The sequence below is a fragment of the Centruroides sculpturatus genome, unplaced genomic scaffold (genome assembly GCF_000671375.1).
Source record: "Centruroides sculpturatus isolate CEXI.00-Female unplaced genomic scaffold, Cexi_2.0 scaffold1667, whole genome shotgun sequence".
In the NCBI taxonomy this organism is placed as follows: Eukaryota; Metazoa; Arthropoda; class Arachnida; order Scorpiones; family Buthidae; genus Centruroides; species Centruroides sculpturatus.
This window is the reverse complement of record NW_019385794.1, coordinates 104363-123133: the sequence shown is the minus strand read 5'-3', so window position 1 is coordinate 123133 and position 18771 is coordinate 104363. Positions and strand designations below refer to the sequence as shown.

General features: G+C 30.3%; 1 protein-coding gene and 1 long non-coding RNA gene across 3 annotated transcripts; one reads left to right on the top strand and one right to left on the bottom strand.

The window, feature by feature from the left end:
- The first annotated feature begins 8512 nt into the window (after positions 1-8512).
- On the top strand, positions 8513-10207 carry LOC111642172. Its single transcript, XR_002759516.1, has 4 exons — positions 8513-8714; positions 9397-9627; positions 9722-9847; positions 9926-10207. It is a non-coding gene; the product is annotated as an uncharacterized LOC111642172 (long non-coding RNA).
- A 608-nt stretch (positions 10208-10815) lies between these two features.
- LOC111642170 (ras-related protein Rab-9B-like) lies at positions 10816-13647 on the bottom strand. 2 transcript variants are annotated; one of them, XM_023388460.1, is made up of 2 exons: positions 13354-13647; positions 10816-11595 (listed from the first exon to the last, which is right to left on the bottom strand). In XM_023388460.1, exon 2 carries the CDS (start codon positions 11590-11592, stop codon positions 10918-10920), a length of 675 nt encoding a protein of 224 aa, XP_023244228.1. In that variant the 5' UTR covers positions 11593-11595; positions 13354-13647; the 3' UTR covers positions 10816-10917. The 2 variants fall into 2 exon arrangements, with proteins under 2 accessions (XP_023244228.1, XP_023244227.1); XM_023388459.1 differs by lacking the exon at positions 13354-13647 and adding an exon at positions 12929-13253.
- Positions 13648-18771: the final 5124 nt, after the last annotated feature.

Sequence of the window (18771 nt, the reverse complement as noted above, 5' to 3'; positions counted from 1 at the left end):
AAATATGCAGTTTTGAATATTTTATAAAATTCCTTTTCTATATTTAGAAATTAAACAATAAGTAACTAGTAGCATTTTAATAGATTTACATATCTTAATTTAATGGAAGAATGTTAAGCACCTTAGTCGATTTATTACAAGTTTATACAACAAAAACACAATGTTTAATGGAATCAATTCTCGTTAATCATCTTATATATGTCACAACGGAATTATTATTACATATGTGTTTTTGTTATTCATAGATATAATACATTATACATCACACATAATGAATATAAGTGGCAAACTTCAGAAAAGACAAACAATATTAATTATAAAATGGAATCATTAATATCGCAAACAATACTTGATATTGTGAGACGGGTATTCCAAATGTCGATATGGGAGTCGGTCGTGGAGCTGGTCTCTTTTGTCTACAAGTGCCTCTTTCCTTTTGTAAAAAACAAAAAAAAAAAAAAAACACAGTCACCATTATACTAAAGACTCACGAATCTGATTAATTATAAATTATAATATAATTTAATATCTGAAGTGAAAAGTACAAAAATATCCAATTTTTGCTGTCTTTTCTTACAGTGCAGCAAGAATTTAATGCTGAAACGAATTCAGTTCAAGAATAACTTACAAGGAAGATTCTATAACAAATGACTACCAGTCTGTGGGGTAAAGTAAGATAAAATTACAATTATTAGACATAATATAGTATGTTTTATTTTGAAATAAAAAGATATACATAAATTGTACATACATCAATATACTAATTTTATGTGAATAAATTAATTTACTGTACAAAAGATAAATCTATGAAATGAGAATAGAACTTATTTACCAATATCTGCGTAAACATTGTTAGGTGAATTAATGAAGCCATAAAACTTTAAAACGGATTGGTGTTCAGCTACTTAATAACATCTCAAATGACTAGAGTTGTTGTATGAACACAGTTTGGCAAAAACCTGTAAACTTTAAATTACATTTGTGGAGCAATTTTGTTGTTTTATTTAAGTGTACGTTATGATTAGAAATTAGTAAATTAAATTTCAGTAATTGCTAACACGTTGTGGCTATCAGACAAAAGCAAACTGTAAACTGAATCGGTAAAGATGTCGCTTCGACAATGGAAAGAAATTTGTTTGACTTGTTTAATGGAACCTTGTGTAAATTTTGCCTTAATTTATGGCTTAGAGTTTCATGCCCCGTGTAATTGTGAGCCGAAGAAACTTCCAACGCACTTGCAGAAGTTCTTGATTAAGTGCTATTTCCGAATTATGGAACTTTTTATATGGCTACATTTCATAATGAAATTGTGACAAGTAATTCCAGTGCTAAATAGGTTTGCTCCTTGCTCCGGTCCACATTCTTTAGCAAAGAGTGGAATTACATTATCCAAATTGGTACACGCGTGTTTATTATTCTTCAATGCTACATTAACAATAAAAATGCTCAGCAAATAAACACATAAAAATAAAACACCTTAATTTGCTGTTGAGAAAATATATAATTGAAAACAAACGTTTTCAGCCCGATTAACAGGTCATCAGCAGGTCAAAAACGAAAATGGAACAGATACGTTCCATTTTCGTTTTTGACTTGATGATGTCGTTGTCTTGATGATGTCGTTGACTTAATGATGTCGTTGTCTTGATGATGTCGTTGACTTAATGATGTCGTTGACTTGATGATGTTGACTTAATGATGTCGTTGACTTGATGATGTTGACTTGATGATGTCGTTCCATAGAATACAAATATTTAAATCAACATTTAGAACAAAAAAATTATTTTAAAATATACAAGAAAAACGGAAGAACACATAAAATTAACACAAAATAAAATAAAATTCTAGCTAATTCTAGCCCGAGTTTTAAGTGAACTTTTTAACTATGTACAGTACTTCCACGCCGACGGCAGGCTCTCAGCATCATTTGTCCACCAGCGTGTATATTAAACCTACTCACGCCAGCACTACCCGCACGGTCGATGGATCCTTATCGATATAAAATGGCCGCATTTCAAACTTTGATAAGAAGTGCTTATTTATATTGTGATAGAATCGGTGAGAGGAATAAAGAAATTGATAGGATATTGCAAGTAGCCCAGACCCTAGGTTACAAGAAAAGCACTATTGTACGATTACTCAAGAAATATGAAAGAAACAGGGAGAGAAAAGACTTAAATACCGCTCCCAATAGGCGGTTGAAGTTTACATATAATATTAATTTGAATAGTATTATGAAAGAAATCGCTAATAGGAAACAAGCAAGAATGGTTTTAAAAAGAGCCCCAAATTTATATAATCTTTTAATGGAATTCAAATCAAGTTATAGGTTTTCGATAAATAATTATACTTCTTTTTCTACATTTAGATCCGTGCAGAAGGTGTGTAAAATGGCAAAAAGTAAAAAATGCGAGTACGTTCGGTTCGAGTAAGGATCTCTTTGCTTCCATCTGTCCATCGACAATAAGATCCCGTTCTAGAATAAGATTTGTCATAAATTATTTGCTGGATCTGGGCCGAGTTGGCTAATTGTAAGTGTCTATGGCAACTTTGTTGTATTCTACACCAAACACTTGGGAGATATTACGGTCTCGGTTTATAAATTGGCACAATATCTGACCGCGATTTCATAATAACACGCAATTAATAGCCGGACAACAGAAAAAAATGGAAATATTTATGTACGGTATTAGCGTGGAAATGTATTATATTTTGATGCCATTGAGATCGTAGCTACAGAAAACCCACATTTTTAGGGTATCGGGCATACATAGCCTGTATATTCTTGTCCAAGTACTCACAATCATGGGGTGTAAGTTGCTGGTGTCTTGACACAGCGAAAGCAATAGTATAAATGAACGTAGAAATTAAATTATCCAGTAATCTTACGTGATTACGAGGACGGGAACATCCTAAAATATGTAATCGAATTTACAATGACATATTTGATACATACATGACACATGGCAGAATGCAATTAATATGACGAAATTTACTAAAATTTTAAACAGAACTTCATTTAATAAATATATTTAATATGTCTTTTTTGAAAATAACAGAAAAAGATTTAGACTAGTCGATTTATAAAAGGCCCTTCCTCTATCGAATAAACTTAAAAGCACGGAAATCTAATGTAGTTTGAGAGTGGAATTAAATAGTTATTGTGTTGTAAATTTTCTCTTTGCATATTTAGGGAGGGATTGGATGTGGACGTGCGAAGATTCGTCAGTCCACACAATTTGGATTATTTTAAATTTCGAGGCAGCAAGATGAAGAAAGGCCTCTCGAAGCAGTTCGAACCCTCGACCGGTGCATTCGAAGGTTTGGACGTTTTTGAAAATAACATCAAGCCTGTTTATAGAAAAGCTGTGATGAAGGTTCGACCAATCTGTCAGATGACCTGCCAATGTTTTAACAGGTAAATTATATTATAGTTTGTATTTAATAAACTAATGTATATTGTATGTACGAGCTGTTTAACGGGAGGTTATTCTGAGAAATACGAGGAATCATCGTCTTAATTTTTCAATAAATAGTAATAAGTTTAATAGTTTCTTACCCTCGTGGGAAATTACACAAAATGTTTTCTAAGTGTTACCATTTTTAGATATTCATCGTAATTCAATTTGAAAATTATATATTTATTGTATTTCTTTCCTTGTTTAGTGAGAGATTGGTCGAAGATGTGGAGGATGAAGGAGTGAACAATAGAGAGAGCGCGGTTCCTCCACGAAACACCAAAGCAGACGAAGAGCCGGCAGAGCACGAAGACTGCATAGTGCAAGATAATCCTGGCCATTACAGGGATAGAAATACATTGAAGAAAGTCGGGTCGTTCTTAAATGTACTTTTACACAAAATTTGACGAACTGATTTACCCTGTTGTGATACAAAATGCATAATTCAATCATCGTCCCTTTGAGATGTAATTTTGGATTTTCCTGATCAATGTTTTGAAGGTACTTGTGACGATTTTCTCAAAATTTTTTAAACTTTAAGAGTAGATCTGTTCATTAAAACAACAATTTCCTTGATACGAGTGCCTTCTATTCTATATTTATGTAATTTTTTTATACTAAGCTTTTTTTCAATTTGCATTTTGGAAAGTTTCATTTCAGCATTGAAATTACTATTCGACAACAAAGTGAAATTGTAATGTTATGTCATTGATTTTTATTTTTGTAATTTTAAGTTTTTAATGCTTCAAATTTTGCAATTTTGTTTCATTATATATACTTTTGGGACAGCCAAAAATTTATGTTTTTGTTAAATTATTAATATAATGATCTTTAATTTTATAATTATAAAAAATCAGTGTAAAGTAATTTGCATATACAAATGAAATCATTTGCATTTTTGTTAAATTCATAACAATCCTTAAAAGCAGTGAAATGTTGATTATATATACTTTTGGGACACACTGATATTTACAATATTTTACACATTTATTTTTATGATCGGCAGCAATAAATTTCTCCCGTCCACTCTTTAACTTCAAATTTTAACCCCTGAAAATGTATCTAAAAGATTCAGTTATGTTACATTACAAAAGTTATTGCAAACACTTCAGGAATTTATATTTTCAATATTATTTTATCCTCTATTCTCATACAGCCTCGATATTTCAGATGTTTACTCTTGGTTGTTCTACAATATTGAAGCCTTTTTGCTCTTTTGGTTCTGTTAGAGAAAAACGGTGACGAAATTCTACAACTCGGTGCCTAAAACCAAACCATTTAAGACAAAAATAGATAAGAATACCAGAAATCCATTTAATTGAGATCGAAAAATAGCGCCAAATTCACTCTATAAACACCGTTTACATTACCACAAATATGGCGACTGCCACAATGCATTACGGTATTGTCCAAACGTTGTGTTTATAGACCTTGCAGGAAGACTGATGTAGTAAGAAATTAATCGATATAGCTATAGAAAAGAAATCAATATTGTGGAATAGTTTCAAACCTTATTCTAAGGACATTTTTCTATTGAACAAATATCAGTTTTGTTTCGGCCATGCCGGTAATCCTCGCGTTAATAAGCTGTTCTAATAGACATAAATGTAAAATAAAGACAATAATACAAGTTATACTTGAGTAATTGTTTATTTTTCAATTTTTTCAATCTAAATTTTAGACACGCCAGCATGCAGTGTGCTCCTGCAAGTGATATAATTTACTATAAAATAAGTGCGCTGTAGTTGTGGATTATACTTTTAAATGATAATATTAATGTTACAGCTGCATACAAAATATCTATTATATATATTTCATACAAATGGAAAAATCCTATGAACATTCCTTTTGTAGTTTTTTTATGGGTTGAATAATATATACGTTGCGTAATTTAGATAAATATTCTAACTTCAATATAACCAGAAACAAGAGATAATTTAAAAATCTAGAATGGGAATATTAATTACTACATAAATATGGGATTTCCACTGCAAAATTAAAAATTGCTATTACATATTTTGTGTCTAGTTGCAGCAATTTAATACATGTCTAATGTTTCGGTAGTTGCAACACAGTCTTGCACAAAAGAATAAGAAATAGATTTGAAAACAGTAAAAATTAAAATGGGAAAATGTTTATAGAATAGTTATTAGGACATACACATATAAAGAAAGTAATGGGTAAAAAGTAAATGATAGTAATGAAAGAAAAAGTAAAAAATCACGTAACAATTGCAGTAGAGTCTCTATAATTTGTCACTCGTAAGTCGGATAAGAGCAGTAATCTGACACTTCGACGAAAAAATTTTCCTATTACCACTTAATGTATACGACAGAGAGACCGGTGTACAGTACACTGTGTGTATACAGTCTGTCGCTAATTGTTTGTTGCACACGCGGTTGCCACATAAAATCGTAACTAATCTGTGAACCATGTGCGGTTTTTTACTGTACAGTGCGTACATATATGGAAAATCCAATAATTCGACATTCACCGGTCCGAAATATGTCGGACTACAGAAACTTTACTGTATTTAAAGTATGGAATAATCTGCCGGTAGAATGTGAAAAGTACTAAATTGGAAAAGTATTTATGTGGAAAAGTGAATGAAAAGTGGCGAATTACAGAAAGTGGAGGCACAAAATAATTGAAAAAGTGAAGAAAAAAACGGTAAAATTCCTTATGCAATGGAATTTTACCGATATTTTCATGTACAGTACGTGTAAATATTGATTGTACTGTACGTAAACCATTTAAAGTGAAGAGTGAACTGCATAATAAGTATTAGTTTATTATTTATTGTCAAGTTCTTGAACAAAATCGCAGACCGGCTGATAAAAACTATTGTAAGGCTGAACTTCATACCGGAATTTGAAGCGGTTAATAAAGTTTTTATGGTGTGAAATTAATTCGTATTAAATGATTACAATAACCGATTTAGTAATTATATAAGCATAAACATGGACGAAAAGCGTAAGAAATAATTAATAATGACTTTGTTCGTGTATTGATTTTTTTTCGATTTCTTATACATTTCCATTCATTAGTTTCCTTTGTGTATAGATTCAAACTGTAAAACAAAACAGAAAATGAGATTTTTAAATATTTGTTTATTGATATTTCATTTTTTAAATGCAAATCAACAATTAAAGTCTAAATTGCGTGCTTATCTAATTTTAAGCATTGCAGAAATAACCACATCAGAATGTAATGATAACAAACGTACTCATTTACGTGAATTTAAAGGTGAATATAAATTAATATCTAGATGCTTTCTACGCTGTAGTGTTTTCTCTACTTTAATTACTTATACAGATCACAATATTAACCCCGAAAATTATTAAGAGTATAGAAAATTCATTAATAGATACAATTTACAAGGTATTATCTTGTTGATAACATTATTAAATTAGTTATGCAATTATTTTATGTTAAGTGTCTATTGAGACTTGTACAAATTTTGAAATCTGCACAAAAATAACCTAACAATGTGCAGAAGTTCAAAGGTGATATAAATAAAGTTATTGTTAATAATGATTTGTACATATTGCAGATACGAGCCGCTTAACGTATACGACCTCAGGCTCATCTATTGATATATATATATAATTGAGATGGATTAATAATAATAACAATAATTTTCAGAGCCCAAACGGTTAACAATTTGTCAGGATATTTTTTTTTTTTTTAAAANTCGTACAATAATTAAACAAAAAACATTATACCAGTAACTAGTCTATTCAATGCAGTACGAATTTGGCGTTAGCCTTGTCCCTCGGCATCGGAATTTTGTAGTGAAGGGGGCGATACTACGTTGAAGGGGGCGACGATTCGTTAGAGGTTGAGAAACACTGGTTTAACTGGTTTGTTATACTGGTGTGTTTTCAGATAATATATTCCAGTTATTGAGATGTTTAATAAGTAACTAATAATTTAAATATTGCAATATTGTATATTAAATATATATTAATCATTATTATACATAAACCTTTATACTGGGTTATCTTTATTATGATTGAATAGTAAATACATGAAAATTTCTTAAAACTAAATGTAAGACAAAATAGTTTAATATAAAAAATAGTGAGACAAGAAAATATTCTCTCCTCTTATTATTTATAATCATAATACAGTTGGTCAGGACATGGAAAATCACTTGTACTTTCTCAGCTGCTTCAGAACATTTGAAGTATTGTTTTTTGCAACATATTTCTTTCTACGTACTGTCTGCATTTTATGCTGAATCTTGATTGGATGATACCACTCAGTGCTTAAAAATTGAATCACTGTCTGTTGTCTTTTCTGAGTGAATTGTTTATTTGATATTCCAAATGTAAGCAGAATTGCAGTGTAGACATTGTGCAGTGAGCAGAGCATTCTGCTCACTGCATGATGTCTGTAAGCAGAATGACTCATTTTCCTCAGATGACATTACTGCTTCACTAGCACTATCTTAAGGCACAATGTCCATTCCAGTTCTCCCACAGTAATCCTGCATAGGTTCTGTTTGATCAAGTCTAAAGTTTAAAAACTGATTATAATCATAAATTGAAATAATCGATTTTTATTCTTTTCTGATTTATTATATTTATTACCTGTTTTAATTAAATTAAAGCAATTTTTAATAAGATTTGAATTGAAATCATTACACAAAAAATAACATATTTGAATGTTTTTCTATGCTGATTTTATATAATTTTTTAAAATTTTAATTCTTTCCACCTTACGTATTTTTTCTCAGCCATTATGGGTTTGACCAAATCCTCAATTAATTGGCCAGATGTTGAGAGATAGATGCTACAAACAGTGGTAGCTCAGGACTTGAATTCAGTTCATTCCTAGAAAGAGTTTGAATTCCAGAGCTATTTTTCCCATAAGGAATAATGTAAAGTAAATTAAAAAATCATAATCTAAGCTAAAATAACACAATGTCCTAATTAATGCATAAAACAATTAAAATAATAATAGATTAAAAACAATGAAAAAAGTAAATAATGCAATAAAATTAAGGAAGTGAACTGAACGTGGCTGTGTTCATTCAATTCTTATTCTCAAATTCATATCAATGGCTTTAGAAAAGTAATAGATTTTCATTCTTTGTGGTCCAAAATAAAAATTAACACAATCTGTCAACATTGCCACATTATGTGAACCCATTGTATTCAAGTTCCAAGAAAAGTTTGAATTGGCAAAATTTCCTCAAAAAAAGTGTTCAGATTTCAAGTCGTTCAATCTCTGGGGCATTTGAGTTCCAAGGTACCACTGTAAATGAGTTAATTCATTCGAGAAGATATCTGAACTGACTTAGACTTAAACTTCAGACCACAAAAGTTACAGGCCTTTACAGCCTCATCATCCAGTTGTTGATTTTCTATAACTGTTTTGATAATAAGAAAAAATTAATTGTATTTGGTAAATTTATATATATTCCACTTTTAGGAAGAATATATAAAATTACCATATAACAACAAATTAACTTAAAGTATAATGTTCAATTATGTAGAATACTCTAAGAATAAATTTTTTGTAAATATATAATAATAAAAGAAATGAACTAAAAGGAATTTTCAAGAAAAATATTTAAGGAAGAAAATAAAAGTGAAGCAATTTTGAGAAAAAACATTGACATATCAGACGAAAAATGATACTAATTAAATATATAATTATCTTTTTAGACTTTTATTTCCCTCATTTCTTTGTGTATTTTTATGTCACCTGGAATAATAATCTGATTTAATATTACTTAAAAATTAAACATATATAATATAATAGATTTTTTGTTCTTACCAGGATCTCAAATGAGTAAAAGCTAATATTGAATAAATATACAATTACAGTATATATAAAATTTTATTATTTATTATGTTTAAATATTCAAATATAGAACTTAATTAGTTGTAATACTATGTTTACTGAATTATATAAATTTTTTTTCCAGATATTTAATGATAATTTAGTTCATAGTGATTTACATCCAGGAAACATTCTTGTACAAAGCCTACCAGTTTATGAAAAAGTCAATTCTTTTATAAAGAGACAATCTAATGTTTTAGCAAAAGTTAAATATTCATTACAAATTGTTATATTAGACTGTGGACTTACATCGTCATTGAATCCTGTTGACTTTGTAAAATTCTGTAAAGTATTTAAAGCAGTGGCATTAGGAAAGGTAAATATTAATAACTTTGTTATGATGATGATGATGATGATAACGATTGGATTAATTTAATACAAAATTTAATTTGTATACAATATTACATTAGGGAAAAGAAGTAGGTGAAATATTTTTGAGGTTTTCTGTCCACGAGTGCAAAGAACCAGAAAAATTTATGGATCAAATGAATGAAATAGTTACAAAAGCCAGAGAAAGCACACTTTCATTAAAAACAGTAAGCTTTCCTTTTAAATATTTTATAAGTAAAGATCTATAAATATTACTAACACATTCTAATCTCTATTTATGCTAGATCAATGTTGGTCAATTACTGAATAGCGTTTTTAATCTGTTGACAAGTCATCGTGTCAAACTAGAAAGCAATTTTGTCTCCATCATGATTGCGATAATGATAGTTGAGGGAATGGGTAGATCACTTGATCCCAATTTAGATATCTTGCAGGAAGCAACCAATTACCTCCTTTAATACAATAAATGCTTAAAAAAGTTTTCAATTTATTACTACAAATTATTTAAATCTTTACAAAGATTTTTATAAATATATATGTTTCGTATTTTTATATGTAAATATGTACTGGTCAAATTTCAATGTTAAAATATATTAATGAAAAATGTTTACTGATTTATCATCATAAAATGAATTAAGTAAAAAAAAAACCATCAGTAATTTTCAAAATAAACTAATCTCAGAGTCTCACTAAAAATTTTTTTGATATTGACCGTTGTGTGAGCAATTATAAATGATTCATGAATTTGTGTAGTGAAATGAAAATAAACAGTAGCTTAGCATTTATCAAGGGATGAATTAAGAGTGACATCATAACAAATAGCTAGTCATTAAAATTTCTTAAAGATAACTATGAAAAAAGCAATTTACATATGCAATTTTAATAGTTTTTAATAGTTAAACTTTAAGTTTGTTTGTTTTTAGCAATAAGGAATATCTTTTGCTTTTAGATTTAGTGAAACAAACAAATTTTAAGGAAAATATTACAACTTTTGAATGACAGTGATGAATTTCAATTGATATTTTACAGTATTAATTAAAAACCCCATTATTAAAAATTAAATATAACCTTTATTTTTTTTTTTAAATTATTACAAAATTTTAACATTTTAATAACATTCATTTCAAATATAATTTCAAAACAAATGCAAAATTTGAAAAAAGTAACTCAGTGTATAAAATTACATTTTTTTTAAAGTATTAAATAATAATATAACTTTAATGAACAGTAAATAACAATAATTGTCTTTGGTAAGAATTTGTGATTATTATAAAATTTAATTACAACAATTTGAATTTTGTGAATGATCAGTTAATATCACAGTTTCACCTTCAAACTGTTTCTCATTTTTGTTTTCCATTTTCAACCAGTTTTCAACTGCTAATCTAAAAGCCAATGGCACATTTGTTGCATCTTTAGCACTTGTTTCTACAAACGGCGGACATCCGTTATTGGTTATCCACGATGTCAGGAGTTCAGTAGTGACAACCTTCTTTTCTGAGTCTAAATCTATTTTATTTCCTATAACCATAAAAGGAAAATTTCCTGGATTCCGTATATCAGCATAATATAAAAATTCTTTCTTCCATACACTCAAATTTTCAAAGCTTTGCATATTGTCTACACTGTATGTTAGTATGCAAATATCGGTACCACGATAGAAAGGAATCCTCAGACTGTGGAAGCGTTCATTGCCAGCAGTATCCCAGATTTGTAATTTATATACATTATCTTTGATGTAAACATCCTTCTCTAGGAACTCCACACCGATAGTACAGTACGTATCAAAATTAAACTGATCTTTGACAAAACGACTCATTAGACAAGTCTTCCCAACATTACTATCACCAAGTAATACTACTTTCAGCAGGGGGCACTTCTTTCCCGAGTGATTATCATATTTATTTTTGTTTGATATCATTTTTGAATTTCGTTCATTAGATACTTTCATCGTCTGTAAAACATATTTTTAGTAAAACTTTGTTTAATAATAATAATTTTATTTAAATATAGAATAATATCAGGTTAATTTTATAAAATTTAGAGATGGGTAAATACTACAAAGTATTCAAGATTTCAAATATAATGTTAGAAAAAATACCATGAATATCTCCTATATTGTGCCATATAGAAAAAAAACCTCTGCTTTAATTTACAACAAAAAAAAAAGCAGACTAGATCCTGAGTGTTCAAATTTTTCTTTTTGTAAATAAAACCCTGCAGTTGACAAAAATGAGATCAATTATTGTTTGATCTACTGTAGTTGAGATAATAGTACCTAAAAAGGCACTGTAAAAGTCAAAATAAAAAGTTTTAAATTTCATTTCTTAGAATTTAGTAAATTGTTTTTCTTTTTACTTTTTATTTTACTTTGTTAATACAATATATAAATATAAATAAAGCAAGTTAAATAGCAAATATTAAATGAAATTATTAACTAAATAATTTATATAAGATCAATTAAATTCATTGAGTACAGTATTATGATACTTAAAATATTTGATTTTGAGAAAAGTGATATTTGCCCATCTCTAATAAAATTGTATAAGACATAATAATGTTAAAAAATTACTAAATCAAAGTGAGAAATCAAAAGCCACCATAGATGAAGAGAGAAAAAATTGTCTACTTTGTTACTAAGGTTGTTATTGATTTTCAATAATATAAGTTAAAAATATATCTTGCCTAGACTATTCCGAATTCTTTAATATCATTACTATTAAATGTAAATTTGGCTATATAATTTGCTATTCCATAAAGCCGCTTAACAAAAATGGAAAAAACCATCATTTACTTGTATTTTTTGAGGCAAAAGGCAAATCTATTAGTTCAATTAAAACTCTAGTTCCAACAGCCGTCCCAATTCCGTTAAACGAGTACCGGTCCGATACCAACAAACCTCATTAATGATTAACTTAAAATCATAATCTGTTTTACGAAATTATTTTTAAGTATCTAATAGTATATTTACATGAATAAAAATTATAACAATCGACAAACCTTTTTATAACAGTGCCCTATAACAATCTTCACGAATGTTAACACTGTTATAAAGAGGTTTGTGGATTGTTGTTTTAAAAACACAGTGTTAAGATTAGTAATCGTTTTGTAATAAAAATTATTCCCAATTGCCGGTAATTCTAAACACGGTAACAAAATATATAGCATTGACATAAATTATAACATCTAATTTGTTGTTGATGTAGGCAATATTCAGAATTCTAGAAGCAAAATTATAGATGTACAGTACAGTACTTATTGCTATATGCTAGTTAATAAAAACTCACCCACATTAACAGCTGAAATTTTTAAATAAAAACACATATAGAATTTGATAGAAGGTATGTTTAGGTGTACATATGGAGGTAAATTATCTAAAACTAACTTCAATTGCTTGCATATACACAAATTAGCTAAAATTCTGGGTAGAAATTCCTTTTAGGTACTATATTTTCTACATTTAATATGAAACTCCCATGATATAAAAATTATAAGAGTCTACCAATAATTTTAGGCATACTATCCCATTGGAAAGTTTCATTTTCGATTACAAAATAGTCATAGAGAAAGGAAAGTAATAAGATGACAGGAAATTGAATACATAGAACACGTTTTGTTAAGGACGACCTTGAAAATTATGAAATAACTTCTAAATTTATATATTCTACGCGTAACTATTCATTCGATTTAAAATAATAATAATATATTTTACCTGTTAATGACAAAGAATAGCGAAGACGAAAAGCCAAAAATGAAAGTAACCCCCACGCGCACACCACCACTAACAAGTTTAATATCGATTTCTATAAATTGTCTATCAGGTGCGAGTGACTAATAAAATACATCAATTACAATGAACTAACATAAGTAAATAACGTGATAATATTCCTATAGTAACAATACTACAACCGATACGATCCGCGATGCTTCTGTAAGATTAAAAACAAAGGAAACAATGATTCGAAGATTTGCCGCTAGATGGCGCCACGCACAACTTGGTTTTATTATATTTCATTTTTCATTCATTCTGTTTATTCCGTTTAATCGAAATTGATTTATTTTCAACTTATAAAAAATAAAAGCCAGGCTCACAATAGGCCGACCGGGTGGTGAAGGACGGGCCCGACATATCCAATACAGAAAAACTTGGGGTTGCTGGTCCGGATTCGATTCCGGCTTCCCCAGAAAAATAGGCAGTACTGTAGTGGCTTAACCATCTCGACCCAATGGTATTATTGGTCTTACTTATATAAGTACGGTATATTGTGTTACCATTATTTTACTGGAAAAAAATTCGATACAGTGTATGAAATCTGATATTTGGAATTGGAATAAAGTAAAAGGAAGAATCGGTTTTCATAGGCCATTGTCCTACAACTTCGCGTCCGAGAAATTTGTGTTAATTGAAGCTATTGCTATTTAATATTTAGAAATTTTGATAAAAACATAAATTTTAAAATATCTTTGTGAAGTCAGTTTTCTTAGATGCATTGTTTTTACTTAAGGGTATCCTCAACAAATATCAAAAGTGTAAGTATTGATGCTATCATCATGATTGGTCTTTTTGCTTTTTGCAGCTATACACGACCAATATTTGACCTAATTATTTTTTCTATCTAATGAGGAACGTTGTTGCATTTATTAAATAAATAAACTTTAATAATGTATGTTGAAACAGGACTTAAAAACAAGTAGAAATGCTAATTTCTCATATTTACGATCAACACATTGATTGTGATTATTTTCAAATAAGCAAATTATTTTCAAATAAGCAGATTTTTTATAATAAAACCTGTTATTTAAATATGTAATTTTGAGTTGTTGCGAATTCGGATTGTCTAAAAAACTTTATTTACCTACGTAAATTTCTCGGGGGGTTAATAATCACTCTTTTATTAGCTGTTTATCATTGACAATTACCAAGATTAAGAATTAAAAACAAAAGATATAAATAATCCAATCATTTTTCTGGTTTATTTCGAGGTCTGATTTACATTTATTCTTTATTTAAAGTGACATTGCAGTGACACATGGTAGTCTCTTCCGCCAAAATAAGAAAAGAAAAAAAAAAACGTGTGATTCATTCTCCTAAAATTCCAGTTCGATGAATACTTCTACTCATGAATGATTATGCTTTGTATCTTCGGATTATCACTAGGAAGTGACAATACGTACCAAATGTTTTTACTTCCATAAATCGAGTCTTTTACCCTCGAATAGTTTTCTTTTCTCTTGTAGTCCGCGCTATAGTTCTGATCACTTTATCTTTCTCTTGGCATGGAATATTGGCGTTGATTTCACAAATCATAACGTGCAATAACTACTTATGAACCATATATATTAACTACTTTATTTCATAAAGTATTCGATTCTCTATTATTTAAAGACTCTGTCGGAGCATCTCGACTTCTCTTTATATATTAGAGACAACTTCTTGTTACTACATTCAAAATATCTTCCCACTCTTCCTTTGGCCTGCGTTTTTTATCGTCTTAGACCGCAAGCCACAAATTTTCTCAGTGTAAATTACTTAAAACGTTCCAAAATTATAGTACCCTTGCATTGTTTTAAATATAAAAATAATATTCATTTATATTTTTCGTAAACTTGCGTTTCGTGACGCCAGATGGCGGGACGCATTTTCATCCCTTGGTGTTTTTCAATAAACGTCAGAACAACGTTACAGATCAATAGTTCCTGTTGTTGTATCTGTTAGTTCGTTGATATCCCTATTTATTTTTCCCTATAAAATATAATTGAGACGTTTTTTTCCTTTATTTCTCTTTCTTATACAATTTATTCGAGAGAGAGAGAAAAAAATACACGCTAAAGTTCAAGCTTTCTTAAATGATATAAAACACATTTCTTATCTTCTATTAAAAGTAAAGCAATAATTAAATGTTTACTGGAAATTTTTGATAAAATTTTAAAAATCGGTAGTATATTTACAATTAAAAATAAGGTAATATCGGCAGCGATACTTTAAAGAAAATTCGTGAAATAAATGAAGAATTAAGTATTTTTATGGCATTTGACATCACACTTTTTACAATAAAATGTATTTTTTCTCTTACTTAAATCTTCCGTGCCGATTCTTTAATAACAAAAAACATTTCCCGTCACTTACGTGTCATCTCACACTTGGTTTTTTTTTCAAATGGTCGTAGTTTCTCCAAATTTTAACCATTTTTTCTCTTATAATCGCAGACATCTGGAAGATTTTAAGAAATTGAAACTAGCCCTTAACTAAGAAAATTTTCCAGATTTGCTTCCTGTCAACGGGGGTTTGCGTATTCTATGTAGGAATCCGGATGTGCCATCTCTCCGCCCTTATTCGAATCTGTTTATATTTATAGACCTAATAACTTATAATTGCTCGATCCATATTGTTTTAATTAATGTTTTCTCTATGCAATCCGAATCTTTTTAAATGTTTTTTTCATCGGATAATGCGGGAAAATACCCCACTTCGTGGAATAAAAAGCTTAATTTAATCGAAAGAAAACAGCAGCAACAAAGATAACCCTTAAAACTTATATAATTAACATCGCTTAAGCTTATATAACCGAGGGTATAATTTTAAACAACTCCTTAAAATAGCAAAAATAAATATGCGAGGATAATTTACATTCTGAAACTGCGTTATATCTAACTAAAATGATAGGTTTTGCTCTAATCGCCCGCTTTAAGATGGTTCCAAACCAGCGTTTATGTTTAATTTCTTATGGAAAACTGATATGAAAGTACCATTAACTACGATATTTGTAATATTTGTAGAAAAATAATCAGTTTTTAATTAGTTCCTATAATTAGCGGTGTCGTCTATCCTCGTATACATCTACAACTATTTATACTTTAGTCCAGTACGATAAACATAAACCTGTATTGGGTTATTCATTCCGAAATAGGGAAACTAAACCTATTGGTTGTTGATCCCGACGGGTGCCAACTGAATGTAGTATAGTATAACATTATTCGAAGCAGAGACCTGCATGGTGAGAAAATGACGCATTCTTTCTAATTTATCGGGTAATTTATAAATTTGGGTCGATGTTTAACGCGTTTGAATGATTCCAAGACAAGGAGATTGCCAGCAACGTCGACGTTATAAGCGAAGGTTTCTGAGATGGAAAGATAACTAAAGTAATTGTACTTTCCACCAAACGAAAATTTAATAGTAGGCAGTTTTATGTTTATTTTATCGAAAGAGGGAGATAGAACAAACCGGCATTTTATTCCCTTCGGTAATCCTAAATCAAATAAACACGTCCTTACTTTTATTGCGAACAAACTTCTTAAATATCCTTGAAATAGCGGAAGCTGTTTCGTTCGTTCCCCAATCTCGACAGGAAGCGGGCTAGAGAAGAGAATCCCCCTTTCTCGCATTTCTTCCTGTTTCCAATTTAAAACCTCAATATCGACTTTATTATTATTATTATTATTGTTATTACATCCTATGAAGAACGAGTTTCCGATAGGGAAATTTCTCTTTAATTTGTAATTGTTTCTGGAAAAGTTAGTTATGGTAGAAAACAATGAATGTAAATAAAGACGACTTCCTGTTCCATAGGAAACGCCTGGCCTACAGGCAAGGTATTGTGCATTTATGAATGAACGTAAATTAAGGCAATGGAACGATTGTCTGTAATTAGAATGACTTGTTTCGAGCGATGTAAAGTGTAATTTACATCGTTTACTCTGTATTACAACGCACGAAGAGGAATTTTTGGCCGTGTGCCCCTATCTGTAATTGCCAAACTCTACTGTATGTAGTGTGTATGTATAGGCGGATGCATTATCAGCTCACCTATCGATAAAACAGGGTTATATTTAAAATTTGTTTTGTAAACATCCTACTAAACACGTTAGTAGTGTTTATAGAAACGGTCAATATTCATTTTAAACAGGATACGGCCGCGTATAAATGCATATTTTGCGATATAATTCGTATTGTTTTCGTCAAAGAAAGGAAGAGTGTCGAATGTATGCCCCATATTCTTACTATCGATAAAGGGAGAACGTTTCTTACCATTGAAAATCGGAGTAAAAGTGTTTACTGCTATAGAAAATAAGGAAAAACCCGAGTCTTTCATACAATTGAGTTAGGGGAGACCATGTTTCCTACCATTATGAGAAAGCCTAGCCTAGTTTTGGGGGAACGCGGGAACATAAACTTTCTCCGTAGGAAAGGAAACTGTGTTAAACGATGGAATTATCTGTATACCTTTCAATCGAATTTCTAAGATATTCCTTTCTTTAGACGGTCAGGCGATTGTCTACGTAATTAAAACATCACACGCTAGAATGGTTCCTTAGACCCGTGACCCGTGACACTTTAAAAAAACTATATAAAAAATCACACCGAAATTATTTTTAAATTATCAAAAAAAACTTTTAATTTCTCACTCAACCTATAAAATATGTAGAAATGAATGATTTCCCTACATCGACGGGGATAAAATTCTTTGGCAGCACGAATTTTCGGTAGCGCGTTTAAGGTCCTTCCAGTTTTTCATGGCATTTTTTCCCTACGACCCGTACGTAATGGCCGCCCGTAGCGTAACCACCGTCCAAGCAACCATGACCTACGAGCCGAGCCAATGCTTGACGTGATGGCAAACAATGGCCGGATATAAGATTCGCATGCACTTCCGGCCAGCGACTCGCTAATCCTACCAAGCAAGACATGCGAACAGAACAAAATGGCGTGTGGAATACTCTATCCGAAATATTCTAATCAAATTTCCAGGCTAAGAGAGGCGCTATATTATAATTAAAAACGACACGCGGTAATTAGCGAAACGAAGGGGGGAGAAGAGGAGGAAGGGGTGGCGTAACATCGTTTCGTAAAACCATCCGGGCCGAGACGAAAAATTAACAGATGTCGAACCGAACTGGAATTAGTATTTGCGTCACATCCGGTCACAGGAAGTCGTTTCTAGTTCGGGTACCCCTAGCTAATATTAGTATCGGAGTGGAAGCCATGTGGTGCACATATAACCTACATCTTGCACGGATTAACAAAATATTTAGACGGGACGAGACGGGTTACAATAATTAAAAAATTAAAAAAAAAAATACTTCGATTTCCTCCCGAATCGGTAGCGCGGAATCGCGTCGATAATGGTTC